Genomic DNA, 22752 nt, shown 5'->3' with positions numbered 1-22752 from the left:
CACATCTAAACCCAAAACACAAGTTTACTTACATTGACACTAATCAACTCTCAGCTAACCATAAAGTTAGCACACTTTTTTTACATTGTGAAAGATAACGTTATACCAAGTAAACCGATACCCAACATGTCACTTCTAGACTGCGCCCGCTCGTGGAACAGCGGCAAACGTTTGCCCTTAAAAATCTCCATAGGCGATGTTCTAAAAAAAAAAAAAAAAAAAAACACCTGCATGACAGAACCTCTTAAAATGAGAGCTGGGGTCAGAGGAATAATAAATAAATATTTAAATAATGGTTACCCTGCATCTCCATACCCAACAAAGATCTGATTACCTCTGCTGGCAGCTCCGGTAAGCAGCAAAGGGCACATGAGAGCAGCAGGAGGGGGGCCCTCTCCTGCCGCCCATAAAAGGGATCTTGTGGCCACTCCGCCACTGAGCCCACTTATCTGAAAGGGACTTCCCACTGAAAAGAGGATACCAGGGTTATGGCAGCTAGCTGCTGCCATAACAATGATCTCCCTCTTTAAAATGCCAACGTATATCGCCGTGAGCCGGAAGTGGTTAAAGTGGAGTTTCACCTAAAAGTCGATGGTCCACTTAAAGCACTTCTCGCCCCCTTCTATGGTGTGTTGTGGGGGGGGGGGGGGGGGGGGAAGTACCCAGTTTTTGCCGGTACCCTCTCCCACTTCCGCTCAGGCCCCCTACGTGACTCTCCTCTGCCCCTCCATCCCTGCAATTTTCTGGGACACATCAGTGGTCCCAGAAGATTGCCTGACTTGCGCAAGTGTTCACAGCTGGGTGCCCACACTTACAATGCTGGCGCGGGGTGATTGAATCGTGAGTTTGGGCAGCTGCATCACTGGATCGTTAGACAGGCGAGTGTGTTTATTAAAGTCAGCAGCTACACTTTCTGTAGCTGCTGACTTAAATACAAAAACGTCTGGAACTCTGCTTTAAAGTACAGAACATGCCTGCTCACGTTGCCAGAAATGAATGTCCTCATTTCCTGTAAGCTTAAGAGACAGCAAAATCATTCTTATCTTGAGTAAACTACAAATCACCACACCCGCTACGTAATGAAGATAAACAAAGACGACAGGTTTGAAGTCTAGCCTAGGGTGACAACCATGGCTTTCTTTATATTCAGTGGGGAATAAGTGTACGCAGGGAGTGCATCATTTGCAGATCACCAGCTGAAAAAGACCTGAATAGAAAACGAATACAGCCTCCTTAATCCAAGGACTGGTAATTTGCAATATTACGTTTTGGGGATACACAGAAAAGAAACCCTACAAAAGTTGCACCTATTTATCTGAAGTCTTCTCTTTCTACAGCTGTTCAAAGTGCTGAATTTATAAGCTTGTTAGAGTTTAGGAAAGAAAAAAAAAAAAAAAAAAAACACGAAGATCTAAAAGTTACTTGGCAGAGCTCAGTGAGGAGAGCTCCGAGAACTGACTGGAGGGAGGAGAGAGACACCCCTTCACACAGGAACAGAGCTGAGGCCATCAGCTGGAGCTCCCTCCTGTCACCATTCTCCTCTTGGTGTCATGAAAAATTGTCAGAAGTGATTCATACTGGTAGAGGAACAAAGTAGCAGACAGAAATGCCACTTAGTGCTCTAGATTCTGAAAAGTACGCACTAGAGAGGGATAGGCTGTGTTTATATTTTATGTTTGAGGTTACAAATCACTTCACAGTGCAATATTCCAACACAGTCTGAAAATCCTTCCACAAAAACACAAGAGACTACAAAAGGAATCCCTACACTAATGCATCATCACTCCTTGTATCCAATTTCTGTCCTCTGAGGTAGTGGAAAGATTTCTAAATCATGCAACATAGTTAGTAAGGTTAAAAAAAACACATCGGTCAATCCAGTTCAACCTGTAAACGTTTGTGTCCGTTTATGTCACTACCAATTTCAATATCTCCGTTCGCCAAGAAGAAAAAAAAAAAATATATAATAATAATAATAACAATAGTTTTAAATTCATCTACACTCCCCTGCTGACAAACTGTGGGAAGGAGTTCCACATCCTCACTGCTCTAACAGTAAAGAGCCCCTAACAATTTTAGATTGAAGTTGGAGAAGTGGTTCATTGTGTGGCCGTGTGCCTTCTTTGCAGACCTAAGATATAGATAGTTTTCTCCTTGTGATAAAATACAAATCTGTAAATGGTGACTGTCATATCACCTCTTCTCCAGAGGTTGAACGTGAAGGAGTCTGGTGAAGTTTAATTATATGGACCTCTCGGTGGTGGAAGGATAAAAACTCTGTCCTTTTATGCGATGGGTGGCTTTAGTGACTAAAAGGAAGACTTAAAGGGGAGGTGGGGAGAAATGTTTTGCTCTTCTCTATTTGTGTACTTATTCATGGCCAACAGTACACTAAGAAAGCAAAAAAAAAAAAAAAAAAAAAAAAAAAAAAAAAAAAGAGAAACACCCGCGCTAGATTACTGGAAGAACCAAGTAATGCATTTGCACTTCAGCTACATGCATCTCTTGATCTATTGGTCGTTCCTACCACTTAATTTTCATAGAAAACATTGGTTTATTTTATTTTTATTTTTTAAACATATCCTCGGTCTGAACAAGTGTCTGTCCCAGTTTTAACCATTTCCTGCTTGGCCTATAATAAAAAAAGGGATGATGGGGAGCGCTGCTATCCTGGTTAAACATATGATGTCCTCCCAGGATTGGGCTGCGCTGCAGTGCGTCAGATCAGTGTACCGGACTGATCACAGCAGGTCACATGGCAATTGTACACCATGAATGGCCTCCATATATAGCAATTCATTGTTTACATCTCTGATTCATCCAGTCTGTGACCAATCACAGTGCATCTGTACCATGTGATAGCTGTGGCCAAAACACAGCTTCACAATAGTAAACACTGGAAGAATGGATGTCATTCATAAAAAAAAATTAAAAATACAAGTTATTTTTTTCAACATATACGTCAGACCAATCAGCGTCCCCGATCACCGCCATACCAGTTATATGACACTGTACTGCACTGGTGACAGTATGTTTTAAAAAAAAAACTGTACTTTCCAAAAATTGGGTCATTTTTATTGGTATGCGAGTCTGTGCGGTCTTGTCATTTTCAGACCTTTGAGAAATAAAATGGGAGCTAGTGGCACTGCCTACTGTTTTGACATGCCTGTCATTGTAGGTAGATATACCAGTACATGCGATACTTGAAAAATGTGAATATTGTGCAAAAGTTAAATTTCACTAATGCAACTTAAAAGGTGAAACTAATTTAGGAGATAGCTCAAACCGTGATTTGTCAGAATTCTGACGATTATGGCTTACGGCTCATGAAAACCCCAAATCCAATCTCAGAAAGTTAGAATATTACATGCAATCAATAAAACAAGGATTGTACATAGAATATTGGACCTCTGAAAAGTATAAGCATGCATATGTACTCAGTACTTGGTTTGGGCCCCTTTTGCAGCAAATACTGCCTCAACCCGGCGTGGCATGGAAGCTATCAGCCTGTGGCACTGCTGAGACGTTATGGAAGACCAGGATGCTTCAATAGCGGCCTTCAGCTCTTCCACATTGTTTGGTCTCATCTTTCTTTTGGCAATGCCCCATAGATTCTCTATGGGGTGTAGGTCGGGCGAGTTTGCTGGCCAATCAAGCACAGTAACCTCATGGTCATCGAACTAGGTTTTGGTGCTTTTGGCAGTGTGGGCAGGTGCCAAGTCCTGCTGGAAAATGAAGTCAGCATCCCCATAGAGCTGGTCTGCTGAAGGAAGCATTAAGCGCTCCAAAATCTCCTGGTAGGCGGCTGTGTTGATCCTGGACTTAATGAAGCACAGTGGACCAACACCAGACTGGAAACTTCACACTGGACTTCAAGCATCTTGCAATGCATGCTTCTCAATTCTTCCTCCATACTCTGGAGCCTTGATTTCCAAATGAGATGCAAAATTTTCTCTTTTTAGAAAAAAGGACTTTGGACCACTGAGCAACAGATCACGTCTATTTTTCTTTAGCCCAGGCAAGAAACTTCTGATGTTTGCTCAGGAGTGTCTTGACAAGAGGAATATGACATTTGGAGCCCATGTCCAGGACACGTCTGTGTGGTGGCTATTGATGCCCGACTCTAGCCACAGTCCACTCCTTATGAAAGTCCCCAACACTTTTGAATGGCCTTTTCCTGACAATCCTCTCCAGGCTGTGGTCATCCCTGCTGCTTGTGCACCTTTTTCTTACACACTTTTCCCTTCCACATAACTTCCTATTAATGTGCTTTGATACAGCATTTTGGGAACATCCAACTTCTTTTGCAATTACCTTTTAAGACTTTCCCTCCTTAGAAGGTATCAATGATGGTTTTCCACACAACTGTCAGGTCAGCAGTCGTTCCCATGATTGTGATTCCTACTGAACCTGACTAAAGCTGGCCAAACACCTATAGATCATCTGCAGATTTTCTATGGTTAAATGGAAAAAGTGCAACAGATTTCTCCATGTTCGCTAAACTGTGTGGATGGAGGAATCTCCCACTTTTTCCATCTAACCATAGAAAATCTGCAGATAATCTATAGGTGTATGGTCAGCTTGAGAGACCATTTAAAGGCTCAGGAACCCTTTGCAGGTGTTATCGTTTAATTCGCTGGATTAGAGTGGGACACTGAGCCTAGAATATTGCAACTTTCACAATATTCTGATTTTCTGAGATTGTGGATTTCATGAGCTGCAAGCCATAATGACCACAATTATGACAAATCACGGCTTGAACTATCTTGCTTCGCATGTAATGTGTCTATCTCATTAGTTTCACCTTTCAAGTTGCATTAGTGAAATAAATGAACTTTTGCACGATTTTCAAATTTTTCGAGTATCACCTGTATAAAAAAAAAAATTGCTGTATATTGTAATTGCAGTTTTATACAATTGCAGGAATGTTTTGCCAGATTGTCATCATGGGATGGAAAGAGGATATACAGTTGAGTCTCCTTTTGATTCTGTTTTCACAAGCGATAACACACAATACTAATGGATTATTTTGATAGTTTTCGCAAGTGGTGTCAGTAATATTTTATTGGTGGAAAAAATTTTTGGGGGAAATTAGGGGATTGGGAATAAAAAATAAGAGAACCTTCACATAAAAGACCTCAAAGAAAAGTGTGGGTTCAATTGGACTTTTTAGGCATAAAGGACAGTTGTGGAAACAACCGACATGTTCAAGAAAGTATCTGTTTATTTAAAAAAAATTATATATATATATATATATATATATTAAACAATCAAAATTTAAAAGGAAAACAAGAAATTTTTCTCCTTATAAATACACATTAAGTCTCATTTGATATCCTGTCGAGGTTGATACAGTCCAGACAGAATTTACAGCTAAAAACTAACAGTTGTACATATATAAAAACGTAGAGGATATCAAATATTAGAGGTCGACCGATATTTGCCGTTTTTTAAATAATCGGCATAGGCCGATTGTGCTGATAAAAAGCCGATTTACTTTGAAATGACTTCTGTATAGAAGTCAGTGCAAGTTGACTGAGTCGTCATAGCAACCCTTTCCTCCTCTCTGGGCAGGCTGCCAAGAAAAGAACAAAATGATACAATGTTTACACTTGAATGAATGAAATCATCTCTGTGTGTAGAAGTTCTCAGTTTAACCATTTAAAGACTATGGCCTCATGCACACGAGACGCAGTTAAACGCACGTTCAGATGCAGTTGGACAGTTTTTTCAACTGCCCCTGAACTCATTCAATGTTATCCTATGTGTCCATGCACACAGTCTCGTTTTTTTCAGTTTTTATGCAGTTGCGTTTAATCTCGTTTTTCCAGAAGCAAAAAAATGCGTCCAGAAGCAAAAATGTCCACGTTTGAGACGCAAAACGCCGCTACCGCGTTTACCTGCGTTTATATGCGTTTTTAAAGGTGACTTTTTTTTACATTAAAAATCTCAAAAATGATTGCAAATGATGAAAAATCATTAGAAAAATATTTTAAACAATTGCAAGTGGACAATCCACAACTTGTGGCAAGTGACATGGCAGGTGGCAAGTGGACAATCCACAGCTTGTGGCAAGTGACATGGCAGGTGGCAAGTGGACAATCCACAACTTGCGGCAAGTGACGTGGCAGGTGAAGTGGCAAGTGACGTGGAAAGTGGACAATCCACAACTTGTGGCAGGTGACGTGGCAAGTGACCTGGCAGGTGATTCGGCAAGTGACCTGGCAGGCGACGTGGCAAGTGGAAAATCAACAACTTGTGGCAGGTGACTGGCATGTGACGTGGCAAGTGGACAATCCATAACTTGTGGCAGGTGACGTGGCAAGTGGACAATCCACAACTTGTGGCAGGTGATGTGGCAAGTGACGTGTGGACAATCCACAACTTGTGTCAGGTGACGTGGCAAGTGGACAATCCACAACTTGTGGCAGGTGATGTGGCAAGTGGACAATCCACAACTTGTGGCAGGTGATGTGGCAAGTGGACAATCCACAACTTGTGGCAGGTGATGTGGCAAGGGACGTGGCAAGTGGACAATCCAAAACGTGTGGCAAGTGACGTGGCAAGTGGACAATCCACAGCTTGTGGCAAGTGACATGGCAGGTGGCAAGTGGACAATCCACAACTTGTGACAGGTGACGTAGCAAGTGGACAATCCCCAACTTGTGGCAAGTGACGTGGCAAGTGGACAATCCACAACTTGTGGCAGGTGACGTGGCAGTTGGACAATCCACAACTTGTGGCAGATGACATGGCAAGTGACGTGGCAGGTGATGTGGCAAGTCACGTGGCAAGTGGACAATCCACAACTTGTGGCAGGTGCCGTGGCAAGTGACACGCTAAATACAAGTACACTGCAGCTCTCACAGCTGCTGCTACTCACTCTGGTCTCACAAAATTGCTGAAATAGTTAATTTTTGAGCTGGGGAGGGTCTATGATGTTAGCTTAACTAAACGCTTCTAGACGCAAACGCGGTAAAACGCCGCTAAATCGCGGTAAAAATCGCGGCAAAACGCGCGTTTCTAAACGCCGGTTTCAACATGTGTCCAGCAGCGTTTGCATCTGCGTCTCGTGTGCATGAAGCCTTAATCTTTTCTGACACTTGTTGCTTACAAGTAAAAATCCTGTATTTTCTGCCAGAAAATCACTTAGACCCCCCCAAAAATTATATATATTTTTTTAGCAGAGATCCTAGGGAATAAAATAGCGGTTGTTGCAATATTTTATGTCACACAGCATTTGCACAGAGGTCTTTCAAATGCATTTTTTTGGAAAAAAAATACACCATTTAAAAAATAAAAATAAAAAATAAAAAAACAGTAAAGTTAGCCCTTTTTTTTTTTGTCCAAAAGTTTTGACTACCTGTTTTTATTTAATATATTAGGTTTTTTTTTTTTTTTTTTTATCTAAATCATACATACAAGTAAACTGATTGGAGGTTTGTTTTGTTTAATAAATTTTTAAGTGTAAGAAATTTTCTGTATCACTTATGAAGACTGCCTTCACACTGGAGCGGGCAGGCCTTGATGGTAAAATGCAAGTTTTAGCGGCTCTTTACCATCATTTTAGCGGTGCCATTTGGCTGCTAGTGGGGCACATATAACCCAGCTAGCGGCCAAGGAAGAGGTTAAATGCGTCCATGAAGCACCGCTGCCAAATCGCATTGCATGCGCTTCGGCAGTGGTGCCCATTCATATCAATGGGCAGGAGTGGTGGAGGAGCGGTATACACCACTGCAAACGTGCTGTTTGCAGGACTTTTTTTTTTTTAAGATCCTGCCAGCGCATCGCCTCAGTGTGAAAGCACTCTGTCTTTCACACAGACTGCAGGGGAGCCATTTTGCAGGCACTTTACAGGCGCTATTTTTAGCCCAAAAGCGCCTTAAAAAACGCCCCAGTGGGAAAGGTGTGTTAGATCAAGGGGGATTAAAAATAAATAAATAAAATAAAATCGGCCTAACATATCGGCCCAAAAAAAAAAAAAATCGGCATCATATATCGGCTATCGGCCGCCATGATTTCTAAATATCGGCATCGACCAGAGAAAAACCCATATCGGTCGACCTCTATCAAATATATAGCCGAAACTTAAGTATGTTCTGGTGCTCTACATGTTTCTCGTTTATTAGATAACGCTTCTTCAGGAGCTTTTAGCAATGTTATTTCTTCGTGGATATGTCCCAGGAGGGGAACAAAGCCATAAAGGGAACAGGAAGATTGAAAAAAAAAATTAGGAAAAGGCAATTTTTCCAAAAAGGTTAAAAATAATAATATAGATTTAGGTTAGTGGGACCACTTCACATTATGTTGAGCCCTAAGGCTTCACATGTAAGATTTAGGTGGATATTTGTGATATGTTGTAGCCAAAAAGCATGTAGTGGTAGAGAGTCTGGTATCCCGTGCACTTTAAGCGAAGTGGTCCCTTCCAACAGTTACAGCAAACCGATTTCCCGCAAAGTAAAAACGAGGGGGAACATAAAGGTAGCCTGTTCACCCCTATGGTACTTATTGTTTACGTTTTTTGTGGCCGCTGGTATATGCATGCATTTTAGGATTATATTCACATACAATATTTACAGGTACAGTACAACAATACTGCTAGATCCAACACACATGGATGTTTAGAAAGCTAAAGAGACTGAAGCATGCTTATCCATTCAGGACTGGGAATATATGCAGTACAGATGGCAGGCAAGTAAAAGCCCAAAACATTTCTTTGCAGGGAAGCACTGGGTTTGGTTTTTTTTAACCACTTAAGCCCCAGAGCAAAGTGTTTTTTACAATTTTGCACTGCACCGCTTTAACTGGTAATTGTGTGGTCATGCAATGTTGTACCCAAACAAAATTTGCGTCCTTTTCTGCCCATAAATAGCACTCTTTTGATGGTATTTGATTGCCTCTGCGATTTTTATTTTTTTATGATATAAATGGACAAAGACCGAAATTTTATTTATTTTTTTCTTTCAAAAAAGATATTTCTACTTTGTTATAAGAAAAATCAAATAAAAACTCAAATTTTAGTCATACATTTAGGCCAAAATGTATTCAGCCACATGTCTTTAGTATAAAAATGTCAATAAGCGTATATTTATTGGTTTGCGCAAAAGTTATAGCGTCTACAAACTAGAGTACATTTTCTGGAATTTACACAGCTTTTAATTTATGACTGTCCATCTCATTTCTTGAGGTGCTAAAATGGCAGGGCAGTACAACCCTCCTCCCCCCCCCCCCCCCCCCATGAACCCATTTTGGAAAGTAGACACCCCAAGGAAATTGCTGAGAGGCATGTTGAGCCCATTGAAGTTTTTTTTTTGTCGTCCCAAGTGATTGAATAAAGACAAAAATAAATAAATAAAAGTTTACAAAAAGTTGTCACTAAATGATATATATTGCTCACACATGCCATGGTTATATGTGGAATTGTACCCCTAAATACATTTTGCTGCTTCTCCTGCGTACAGGGATACCACGTGTGGGACTTTTTGTGAGCCTAGCTGCGTATGGGGCCCCAAAAACCAATCACCGCCTTCAGGATTTCTAAGGGGGCAAATTTTTTATTTCACTCCTCACTACCCATCACAGTTTTGAATGCCATAAAATGCCAAGATGGCACAACTCACTAACACCCCCCCCCACCCCCCAAAGGACCTCATTTTGGAAAGTAGACACCCTAAGCTATTTGCTGAGAGGCATGTTGAGCCCACTAAATATTTTTTTGTCCCAAGTGATTGAATAATGCCAAAAAAAAAAAAAAAAGAAGTTTACAAAAAGTTGTCACTAAATGATATATATTGCTCACACATGCCATGGTTATATGTGGAATTGCACCCCAAAATCCATTCTGCTGCTTCTCCCGAGTACGGGGATACCACATGTGGGACTTTTTTGAAGCCTAGCCGCGTACGGCACCCCAAAAACCAAGCACCGCCTTCAGGATTTCTAAGGGCATTAATTTCTTTATTTCACGGAGCCTAAATCTGACAGATGAGCGACTTCCTCTTCACTATCTGTCATGCTCAGAAGCGTGTAGGCCTCTTCACTAGTGTACCTTCGCTTTTCCATTTTGGACTCTAAATTTAGTGGTACACTAGTGAGATTCACAGGCAAAAAAGCTCCTGTCAGCGACTGTATAAAACGCTACCAAAAAAAAACTGTTAGCAATCGCAGGGATCAGGCCTGACTCTGCAGTTATGCGTTTAGTGTTTTGTAAGTGACAGTGATCGATCGATACTTGGGTGGGCTGGGCGGAGGGGCAAAACACAGCAGTTAGCAGGTATCTGGACTGATCCCGCTAACAATGCGTTTTTGGGAACCCTAAACTGCTGGGGACGCTAGTATAGATCTGATCAGATATTGATCTGTTCAGATTCTATATCACTAAGGGAGGTTTATGCTTTGCGCGTGGGTGTTAGCGGTACTGGCACTAACCTAGCGCTGCCTGGGGTGACGCAGACCCTAAAACCTAATCAATATTAGAGGTCGACCGATATATCGGCCGGCCGATATATCGGCCGATATTTGCCATTTTTTAAATAATCTGCATCGGCCGATTCTGCTGATAAAAAGCCGATTCTACAGCGGGACTTTGAAATGACTTCTGTAAGAAGTCAGTGTGAGTTGCTGAGTTGTCATAGCAACACTTTCCTCCTCTCTGGGCAGACTGCAAAGAAAAGAACTAAATGTTACAATGTTTACACTGAATGAATGAAGTAATCTCTGTGTAGAAGTTCTCAGTTTAACCATTTAAATACTTTTCTTACACTTGTTGCTTACAAGTAAAAATCCTGTATTTTCTGCTAGAAAATCACTTAGACCCCCAAAAATTATATATATTTTTTTTTAGCAGAGATCCTAGGGAATAAAATAGCGGTTGTTGCAATATTTTATGTCACACGGCATTTGCACAGAGGTCTTTCAAATGCATTTTTTTGGGAAAAAAATACACCATTTAAAAAAATAAAAATAAAATAAAAAACAGTAAAGTTAGTCCATTTTTTTTTTTTTTGTCCAAAAGTTTTGACTACCCGTTTTTATTTAATATATAGTTTTTTTTTTTTTTTTTTTTTTTTTTTTATCTAGATCATACATACAAGTAAACTGATTGGAGGTTTGTTTTGTTTAATAAATGTTTAAGTGTAAGAAATTTTCTGTATCACTAATGAAGGCTGCTTTCACACTGGAGCGGGTAGGCGTTGATGGTAAAACGCAAGTTTTAGCGGCGCTTTACCATCATTTTAGCGGTGCTATTTGGCTGCTAGTGGGGCACATATAACCCAGCTAGCGGCCAAGGAAGAGGTTAAATGCGCCCATGAAGCACCGCTTCGGCAGTGGTGCCCATTCATATCAATGGGCAGGAGTGGTGGAGGAGCGGTATACACCACTCCAAACGTGCTGCTTGGAGGACTTTTTGTTTTTTAAGATCCTGCCAGCGCATCGCCTCAGTGTGAAAGCACTCTGTCTTTCACACAGACTGCAGGGGAGCCATTTTGCAGGCACTTTACAGGCGCTATTTTTAGCCCAAAAGCGCCTTAAAAAACGCCCCAGTGGGAAAGGTGTGTTAGATCAAGGGGGATTAAAAATAAATAAATAAAATCGGCCTAACATATCGGCCCAAAAAAAAAAAAAAAAAATCGGCATTATATATCGGCTATCGGCCACCATGATTTCTAAATATCGGCATCGGCCAGAGAAAAACCCATATCGGTCGACCTCTAATCAATATCACCCACCGGGTGATCAGGGGGTTAAACTTTTATTGGGTAATAAATGGCGGGTGCCCTGATGCTATAAAAAGCAAACTAACTAACCAGCATCACCCATAACACTTATACGGTGATCACTGGTGAAAGGGTAACTAGGGGCAATCAGGGGGCTAAAATATTTATTAAGTAGTATATGGGGGTACCCAACGCTATAAAAACCTGGCGGTGAACCTAAAAAATAACTAGCTACCTAGTGGCACCAGTGACACTAATGCAGAAATCAGAAAAACTATTGCTTAGTGACACTGGCAAAAGGGGGTGAAAGGGTTACACCTTTATGGGGGGGGGGGGTAGGGGGCTACCCTGGACCTAACACTAACTGCCCTGACACTTTACAGTCACAGACACTAAATGCAGTGATCAGTAAATAACTGATCACTGCAATCAGCGACACTGACTGTGGGGCCAAAAGTGTGCCTATGTGTACCTACGTGTCAGTTGACTGTTGGTGCACTTACTATGTCCGTCACTCTCCTCGTGGCGGTCTTTTTGACCGGACGGCGAGGAGAGAAGATATCACTTCCTCCTGCCTGCGTTTACATTACACAGGCAGGGGAAGCTTCTCATTCGCCAGGAGCAATCGCGAGAGCATGGCCAGAAACCAACAGCTGTCCCCTGAAGCCAGCAAGCGGGAGGGGGTCCGATCGAACCTCCCACCAGCTAGAAGGCAGGCACGTACGGGTACGTGCTTGTGCCTGTCGGTGCCATTGTGCCGACATATAATTACAAACGACGGTCCTTAATTGGTTAAAATTGTAACAGAGTTGCTTATAAATCATACTTCTTTTGCAAGTGAATCCTGAGGGTGGAGCCAAGGACCAGACATACGGTACAGCTAGCACTGGCAGCTGTAATATTTATATCGCTTTTTTGCCAAGATCTGTTTTTTGCCATTTGTGACTGTTTTTAAAGTTTTTTTGTGCGTGCAGTATTTTTTGGTTTGCTGTGATTTGGCATGTACTGTGTAGAAAACCCAACAATATTGCACTATTAGTCTTTTCTGCCCTGCATGCTGGACGGAGGAAGAGGTCGCATAGCCAGTGGAGGAAGTGAAGTGCTGTCTGTGGTCTGCAGCTGTAACACGGAGGGGAGGTGATTGCTGCACACTGATTCAAGCTGAGGAGTTGGAGGTGAACATCGCTCTGTGTGGAGGCTTGGGTCTGAGATATGCTCATCTGAATCTTGTAAGCGGCCAACTGATTATATTTCTCCTTTCCTGTAAAGCTATTATATACAGAGAGATGTGCACTACTGCTAAATGGAGAGAGGGCTGGAAGATGGACACATTAGCAACAGTCTGTTTTTACTACATTTCTGGAAAAACAACTTTGATGTTCAATATCCATTTGATTTGTGCATTATACAGACTTTTATAACTAGTTTATTAACCACTTGAGATCCGCGCTATAGCCAAATGACGGCTACAGCGCGGATCTCCTTTTCCAGGACTACGTCTATTGATGTAGTCCCGTGTACGAGCGGCCTGCGCGCCCCCTGAGGCGCGCGCGCGGCGCGCTCTGTGATTGGCGAGTCCATGAGACTCGCCTGATCACCGATCCGTGCAAGGGGGTCGATCCCGACCCCTTATCACGTGATCAGCTGTCAGCCAATGACAGCTGATCAGGTGATATAACGGAGCCGGTAATCAGCTAGTATTCCTCCTCGCGCTGTCAGCGCGAGGAGAGAAAAAAAAAAAAAGCCGATCACCGGCGGCCGTGATCGGGACATCAGTCCCGATCACGGGCAGCAATGCAAGCGCCCACCTGCCCCCTGCCAGTGCCCACCTGCCCCCCGTCAGTGCCACCCAGCAGTGCCCACAATCTGCCTCAAAGGTGCTGCACCCCAGTGCCGCCCATCGGTGCCCAGCAGTGCCGCCCATCGGTGGTACCTATCAGTGCCCATCCGTGCCACCCATCCGTGCCATCTTATCTGTGCCCATCTTTGCCCATCAGTGCCCACCAATGCAGCCCATCAGTGCCCAACTAATCAGCGCACTTCAATGAAGGAGAAAAATTACCCGTTAGCAAAATTTTATAACAAACTATTAAAACATGATTTTTTATTTATTTTTTGCATCTTTTTTTGTTTGTTTAGCAAAAAATAAAACTCCGAGCTGTAACTAAATACCACCAAAAGAAAGCTCTATTTGTGGGGAAAAAATGATAAAAATTTCATTTGGGTACAGTGTTGTATGCCCGCGCAATTGTCATTCAAAGTGCATCAGCGCTGAAAGCTGAAAATTGGTCTGGGACTGAGGGGGGTTTAAGTGCCCAGTAAGCAAGTGGTTAATGTGGACTTGTTTTGAGCAATTACTTACCATTTACCACTAACAATGGTTTACTGTCACTTGTAGTTTTATTGAGTGAGAGAGTGTTTGGCACAACACAGGGGACACTATTTGATTGAATTTTTTTTTTTTTGTTGTTGCTGGTCTGCGTGAGAGGTAGATTCACCATATATTTCACATATTGATTTATATTTTTCATATAGTTTATGAGCGGTATAACAGGGATATTTTTCATTAACACCAAGTATTTATAACTGATTATTGATCTTTTGGAGTGGTTTGGGCACGGAAACTTGTATTCGAGATTCATGTGAGCACTCGTTTGATTAATTTATTCAGGTTGCGTGATCAAAGTTTTCTTTCAAGTGTATCCTGAGGAATTGAATAAAATAACTCATACCTCCTTCATGTTCTGCTTGGGTGAATAAGAGACCCTCTTCTTTGGGTGATCATCTGTTCTACTGTCATGTAGGTCCCGCTTCTTAATATGGCAGGCCCCTGGTGCCATAATGTACAGAGAATCTGTAAGAAAAACACAAAATACACAAGTTGGTAACGTAAAGGCTTACTGATCGTTTACCAATGCAAATAATGTTGAAGAGTACAGTTTTGCATCTTGCATAGCACAGTCACCTAATTCCTATTAAAATAGGATATACTGACAGTACTTTGCCTGTCAAGCAAGCTAAATTCTTCAAGATCAGGAAAACCTTATAAGCATTACCAATTCATGCAAGGGGCCCAAAAGGAAAAGATATTGCTGGAAACCCAGCCATTGGTTCTATTTAGCCCTGACTTCTTTAGAACTTAATTTAAGAAGGGTGGGGGGGCGGGGGGAGAGAACATGTCATACTTACCTCCTTTGTGCAGTTGGTTTTGCACAGTGGCCCCCGATCCTCCTCTCCTGGGGCCCCTCAGTAGCAATCCTCTGGCTCCTTAAGTGCCCTATTGGAGAGCCACTCTCCCTCATGGCACTCGTGTGCCCACTCTCCCGAGTCCTACTTCTATTGACACAGAAAGCAGGACCCGGCCCCGTCCCCTTCGTCATTGGATTTGATTGACAGCAGCGGGAGCCTATGACTGCGCTGCTATCAATCAATCAGGCTGGAGCTGGTGTGCTCGCCCCCATTCGGGTAAGTAAAAAGGGGCTGCTACATCACAGGAGGTTTTTCACCTTATGCATAGAATGCATTAAGGTGAAAACCCGAGGCTTTACAACCCCTTTAATGCATTCTATGAAAACCTTCTGTATGCAGCTTTTCCCCAGCCCCCTTATACTTGAGCCCAATCTCAATTCAGCCCCCCCTGCCCAATCCAAGCTAGCACCCTACATGTTTCACTGGCAGCTCTCTCCGCTTTATTCCCCCTCTGTGGACATGTCTGTGAGAAAGGAGCAGGCCCGGCTCAGGATAGAGCCCACACGAGTGCCCCCATAGCAAGAGGCTGGCTATGTGGCCACACGGAAGAGGGGGGGGGGGGGGGGGGGGGGGGAGTCGGCAGCGCACCTTAGAGGAGCATCGAGCTGCTCAGTGCAAAACCAATGTTTAATTGAAAAAAAATTTAAAAATCCTCAACTATCACTTAAATATTTTAATCAAAATTTCATATTTCTGATGTCTATGTTTTACCATGTACTTGTGTTATCTTTGCACCGGTTCCTTTGTGTGAAATACAGTGGGTATAGAAAAGAATCACCCCCCCCCCCTTTAACTACTTCAAGACCAAGACTCCATACATATAGGCTTTTCCGATTGGAAGCCAATGCCATCTTGCCCAGGTACTGCCAGAGATTTTACCCCTTATTTTAGTCCCTGCAAAACAAGGAAGGAAACCCCTTATTGACACATGAAACAAAGTTCAAAGGAAGATCCCATGAGGGCCTACAATAAGTAAAGTTTGGTACTACTTGGGAGACTACAGACCTAAAACTGGTCCAGCTGCCGTAATGCCTCCAAATCTCAGGTAAGCGGAGAGAGATAGAGAGATTATGTATGTATGTATGTATGCATGCATGCATGTATGCATGTACACATACATACACACAGTGTCTTGCAAAAGTAGTCGGCCCCCTTGAACTTTTCAACCTTTTGCCACATTTCAGGCTTCAAACAAACAAAGATATAACATTTTTATTTTTTGTGAAGAATCACCAACAAGTGGGGCACAATTGTGAAGTGGAACGAAATCTATTGGATTTTTGAAACTTTTTTAAACTAATAAAAAAATGAAAAAGGGGCCCCCCTTGCGTTAATACTTTGTAGAGCCACCTTTTGCTGCGATTACAGCTGCAAGTCGCTTGGGGTATGTCTCTCAGTTTTGCACATCGAGAGACTGAAATTCTTGCCCATTCTTCCTTGCAAAACAGCTGGAGCTCAGTGAAGTTGGATGGAGAGCATTTGTGAACAGCAGTTTTCAGCTCTTTCCACAGATTCTCGATTGGATTCAGGTCTGGACTTTGACTTGGCCATTTTAACACCTGGATACGTTTATTTGTGAACCATTCCTTTGTAGATTTTGCTGTATGTTTGGGATCATTGTCTTGTTTGAAGATAAATCTCCGTCCCAGTTTCAGGTCTTTTGCAGACTCCAACAGGTTTTCATCCAGAATGGTCCTGTATTTGGCTGCATCCATCTTCCCCTCAATTTTAACCATCTTCCCTGTACCTGCTGAAGAAAAGCAGGCCCAAACCATGATGCTGCCACCACCACGTTTTACAGTGGGGATGGTGTGTTGAGGGTGATGAGCTGTGTTCCTTTTATGTCAAACATATCGTTTTGCATTGTGGGCAAAAAGTTCGATTTTGGTTTCATCTGACCAGAGCATCTTCTTCCACATGTTTAGTGTGTCTCCCAGGTGGCTTGTGGCAAACTTTAGACGAGACTTTTTATGGATATCTTTGAGAAATGGCTTTCTTCTGGCCTTTATGGAAGAGTGGCAAGATTTGTGCAGTGTACGACTGATTGTTGTCCTATGGACAGACTCTCCCACCTCAGCTGTAGTTCTCTGCAGTTCATCCAGAGTGATCATGGGCCTCTTAGCTGCATCTCTGATCAGTCTTCTCCTTATCTGAGCTGAAAGTTTAGAGGGACGGCCAGGTCTTGGTAGATTTGCAGTGGTCTGATACTCCTTCCATTTCAAAATGATCCCTTGCACAGTGCTCCTTGGGATGTTTAAAGCTTGGGAAATCTTTTTGTATCCAAATCCGGCTTTAAACTTCTCCACAACAGTATTACGGACCTGCCTGGTGTGTTCCTTGGTCTTCATGATGCTCTCTGCGCTTTCAACAGAACCCTGAGACTATCACAGAGCAGGTGCATTTATACAGAGAGACTTGATTACACACAGGTGGATTCTATTTATCACCATCAGTCATTTAGGACAACATTGGATCATTCAAAGATCCTCGCTGAACTTCTGGAGTGAGTTTGCTGCACTGAAAGTAAAGGGGCCGAATAAATTTTGCACGCACCACTTTTCAGTTTATTTGCTAAAAATGTTTAAATTATCCAATAGATTTCGTTCCACTTCACAATTGTGTCCCACTTGTTGGCGATTCTTCACAAAAAATTAAAAATTTTATATCTTTATGTTTGAAGCCTGAAATGTGGCAAAAGGATAGAAATAAATACACACACACACACACACACACACACACTTCTCCCACTTAAGTGTTCTAGAAACCTTTGCATCTTACTAGGGTCTGGTCACCTGAAGGCATCCATGGGGCCACCCCCTGATAGCGGGCCCTGGTCAACAGAGATCCCCGCTTACTTAGTTTCCGATATCAGGTGCACACAGGTGGTGTGGCCATCAGGCGCCATCCAGCTAGCAACCCTGTAACATCAAAACACCAGTGAAACATGTAGGGTGCTAGCTTGGATGGGAGTCAAACTCATGACCTCAGTGTTTAAGGCACAGTTTAGGCGCAACTCCTTCAATGCGAGTTCTTTTTCTTCAGTTTGTGGGTGGCCCCAGAGAACCTGAAGATTTTAGGTGAGCTGGTCCTACACAGGCAAAGTTTTCCCTGCAGTGCCTATAGTGCAGACTCCGAGCTGACCTCTCTGGTCATGAGTGCACGTTACCCAGCCAACATGCCAGGTATATCAAATGCCAGCCTGTGTTTGAGGCATGCAAGATACCTCACAAAAACACAGGGAATGTTGGGGGATCTGAACTAACCCCCCCAATGGTCACCAGGCAGAAGTGTCAGCCACCCAAGCCTTTGACCCTGAATAGATGTGCCAGAGTCACCAGGAGAGCGCTCAGGGAACAGTCCCATTGAATCAAGTGACCCCAGTGCTGAAGCGTTAACCGCTGAGCCACTACATAAAGTTTCTTGTCAAAGGATAAGATCCTATGTCTCCAGACAGACTCCCATGGATGCACTTGTGAGCCATGACCATCTCACCATTGTTGCTTTTTGGCAGCCAGCCTTGTGCAGGTGCTGCGAAGTACCTAGGACAAACAACTTTTGCTCATTGGGATTTGAGCTCAGGTCCCCAGCAGACCAGTCAGAGCCCTTAGAGACTCCAAGCTAGCATCCATGCTCCTGTTTGCGCTGTATGTAGACTGTAACCAGTGCCCGCTAATGAAGTCATATGCCCTGGAAGTGATCCCGCTGGATGCTTTCTGTGGGCGAGCTTGGAGAATAGCTCCGCCCCCTCGCACGCTGTGAGATAGATATCTATCTATACATCTATATATTTTTTTGGGGGGGGGGGGGGCGGGGGGGGGAGAGATATAACAAAAAGTAAAAAATTTGTTTTTTCAAAGTTGTCGCTCTATTTTTGTTTATAGCGCAAAATAAAAACCGCAGGGGCGATCAAATAGCACCAAAAGAAAGCTCTATTTGTGGGGGGAAAAAAAAATGGATGTCAATTTTGTTTAGGAGCCACGTCGCATGACCGCGCAATTGTGAGTTAAAGCGATGCAGTGCCGAATCGTAAAAAGTGGTCTGGTCTTTGACCAGCAAAATTGTCCGGGGCTGAAGTGGTTGAGGTATTAATCATACTTTCCCCACCCCCGGTATGTAAATATTGTTAGCCCTGACACTATTGCTCTCTTATACAGACATTATCCTTCTTATAATTTCTAACACTTGTACACCAAGATCTCATGTTGATAATAGATGCCTTATTTTACAAACTTTATTAGAAAAATGAAAAGGTGGTTAAATTTACAGAAGGAACTTGGTGGTCACTCTAGGCCAGTGGTTCTCAACCTTTCTAGTGCCATGAGCCCTTGATAAAATTTCTTAAGTTGTGGGGATCCTTAACCGTAAAATTATTTTCATAACATGGGTTGTCAGTACCCAAGGCAAGTTTTTTGCACCCCTAAAGCAGGGACGTTTAGTGCTCCCCAAGTCCCTTCCACTCCAGTGCTGATCAGACAACTTAGGTGCTCTTGATCAAGGTCATCTGCTGATCTGAGAACTGTAGTTGGGGATGTCGGGTATGCTGTAATCAGGAGATAGGGTCTTCTCCAGCCCCTCCCACTTCACATTCCTCAGCCATGGCGTGAACTGAATGGCTCACAGAAGTCGCATAAGTCGCATAAGCATTCGATAAAAAGCATTAGAAGTGCACCAAATAGATGTTTTGGTACATAAAATGCAGGATGCACTTGGCCCAAAATCGAAAGGACCACTTTTTAAAGATGTATATACTATAAGATGCATTATTTTTAAGATCACGAATTTAAAGGATCATCAATTTATTGTCAGCCATTGGCACCTTTAGCGCAGAAAAGCTCAAGAAAAAAAATGCATCCCTTTCAATTCCATGTATGTCTTCACACTGGACCTTTGGGCTTCCATTGTGGTGCTAAAAAGCTTGCTTGCTGCATTTTCGAAGAAAAAAAAAAAAAAAAAAAAAAAAAAAACACACATACATATAAACCAAAAACGTACCTCCATTGAAAAACGCAGCAAGAATGCATCAATAATGCATGTTGACGTTTGAGTCACATGACCTATGAAACACACCATAAGCACAGTACAATTGGGGCAAAAATCGCTTGCGTTTTCAGCGCCATCATTGGCAAAATGCAGATTACACCATTTTCAGTCTAAATGTTAGTGCATCTCCAAATAACATTAGTGTGTTATTTTTATTTTTATTTTTTTAACCCTCATCTCATGTCATCCTTGCCGTCTAAAAGCTCACCTCCCAAACACATACCATTTACACCTGAGAATAGAGTAGACAGTTAAAGCGGTAGTAAACCCGGAATTTTTTTTAACACCTGCAAAGCAAAAGGCATAATGAGCTAGTATGCTCCCTCGGTGTTTCTTTCGGGTATCGTGGCTCCGGCGCTGTGAGTGGCCGGAGCCGCGATATCGTCACTCCCGTGCATTTGCGCGGGAGATTTAATTCCGGCCGGCCACTGCCGGATTTTCAGGCCGAGAATCCCCTTGTGCGCATGCGCCGCTGCAGTCAGCGGCGCATACCGAGGGGAATATTTTTTTTTACCTACAGGTAAGCCTTATTATAGGCTTTCCTGTAGGTAAAAGTTAAAAAATTGAGTATACAACCACTTTAATGAATTGTAGGAAGAGTCAATAAACTACAAAAGTGCGCATTAGCACTTGCAAGCCGCTTGATGCAGTTAGACGGAACTTGTAATTAATTTACAGATCCGTGTGGGCGGACCTCTGCTGTTTTTAAAATTGTGACAGCGGGCGCGGGGACAGGATCCCCCACCCACTGTCACAGCGGGGTATTAAAGGGGTTGCAGGGCATGGAGCATGCCATGTTACACCCTACTACGGGTGTAACAAATGGTGAACCTGTCCTTTAACCAAGCTTCCACACATATACAAGTCTATGAAACAGAGCAATTTTTTTCTCAAATTTGATACTAACAAATGTTGACCAAAGTGTGAGTGAGTATATATATTTTTAAATTTTATTTGATTTAAAATCAGATTTTTATTAAAATGCTTTTGGAGTAAAAATCTACCTAAAGATAGTTTTCCATTTAACCGGTTCCCGACCGGCTCCTGTAAATATACGTCAGCAGAATGGCACGGCTGGGTAAAGTACTCATGGTCGCGGGTCCGGCGGACTCAATCACTGTGGCGATACCAGCGATCATGTCATCACGGAGCTCAAGAACGGGGAGATGCCGATGTAAACAGCATCTCCCCATTCTGCCTAGTGACAGCACACTGATAGTTTCTCCCGATGACAGGGAGCATACGATCAGTGTGGTGTCGCACAAAGCCACACCCCCATAGTGTTATAAACACGCCCCTAGGAACACATAACCCCATACACTGCCACCTAGTGGTTAACCCCATCACTGCTAGTGAAATTTTTACAGTAATCAATGCAGTTTTATAGCATTGATCGCTGTATTAATGCCAATGGTCCCAAAATGTGTCAAAATTGTCCGATGCGTTCGCAATAATGTCAGTCAAAAAAATAAATAAACTGATCGCCACCATTACTAGAAAAAAAATAAATAGCCATAAAACTATCCCCTATTTTGCAGACACTAACTTTTGCGCAAACCAATCAAATGCTTATTGCGTTTTTTTACCAAAAATATATGTAGAAGAATACGTATAAAAAAATTTTTTTTATATACTTTTGTGGGATATAGCAAAAAAGTAAATGCATTTTTCTAAATTGTAATTTTTTGTTTATAGCGCAAAAAATAAAAACTGCAGAGATGATCAAATAGCACCAAAAGAAAGCTCTATTTGTGGGAAAAAAAGGACGCCAATTTTGTTTGGAAGCCATGTCGCATGACAGCGCAATTGTCAGTTAAAGCAACGCAGTGCCGAATCGCAAAAAGGGCTCTGGTCAGGAAAGGAGTAAATCCTTCTGGGGCTGAAGTGGTTAAGGGGCGATAAAAAGGGTGGATTCACTGAAATAAAGGAGATTGTGATTCACGAAGCATGAGATCTCTTTTCTTCCCTGACAGAGCAGCGGTGTGCTTTGTTTACATTGTCAGACCGCTTCTCCGGGTCTCTTCTGAACGGTCGGCGGGTCATGGCGCCTGGAGCCATTATTTGGACACAGCAGGAGCCAATCACAAATGGAAGGGGCGCGCGCCCCTAAACCGCGTGCACAAAATCACGTACATGATTTTGTGCACCCGGGCCGTCTTGCTGTAGTAAATGTACATGGGGCAGCCCAGAAGCAGTTAACAGATATCTGCAAAAACTAAGCTCATCCCTTGATCTACAGATGAATTGAACAGGTAAATACAAAAAACAATGTTAAACATTTTACATATTTCGCTGTGTAAAAAAATAGGATTTTTGTACTCACCATAAAATCTTTTTCTCTGTAATTCACCGACCGACACAGCTCCTCTCTAACTACATGGGTTGTATAGCCCAGGGCTCGACAAACCCCAGGCGCCAGATCGCATTGGCGACTAGAATTTGTGATCTGGCGCCTGGGGCAGCACAGTGGGGGTATCCTGTCTCCTTCCACCCCCCCCTGGCGTGATCGTGTCGGGCCGCGCCGCCGCCGGCCGGTAATTGAGGCCGCGGCTTTGAGGCCTTCTGTGGTCCTATGTTTAGTTCTGTAATCTGGCGCCATCTAGTGGTGGCTGTTGGTATGACAGCCAGCGATGCTAATGAAACTTTCACTGCCCACCCATCTCACCTTTACTTAGAATAAAAAAATAAATAAAATGTGTGTGTGTGTGTGTGTGTGTGTGTGTGTGTGTGTGTGTGTGTGTGTGTG

The 22752-nt window shown here is 42.8% G+C and overlaps 1 protein-coding gene across 3 annotated transcripts in view; it reads right to left on the bottom strand.

Annotated features, from left to right (window-relative positions):
* Positions 1-22752, bottom strand: part of KATNBL1 (katanin regulatory subunit B1 like 1) — a 63971-nt gene that overhangs the window by 26001 nt on the left and 15218 nt on the right. For all 3 annotated transcript variants that reach the window (XM_077464950.1, XM_077464951.1, XM_077464952.1), the window contains exon 2: positions 14450-14571. In XM_077464950.1, coding sequence (XP_077321076.1) covers positions 14450-14571 — 122 coding nt within the window. The remainder of the gene's footprint in view (positions 1-14449; positions 14572-22752) is intronic.

Source organism: Lithobates pipiens, unplaced genomic scaffold (assembly GCF_037356315.1).
Source record: "Lithobates pipiens isolate NorthernLeopardFrog02 unplaced genomic scaffold, aLitPip1_a1.2 Scaffold_30, whole genome shotgun sequence".
In the NCBI taxonomy this organism is placed as follows: domain Eukaryota; kingdom Metazoa; phylum Chordata; class Amphibia; order Anura; family Ranidae; genus Lithobates; species Lithobates pipiens.
The sequence above is the reverse complement of the archived record's forward strand: the minus strand, read 5'-3'. Positions and strand labels throughout refer to the sequence as shown.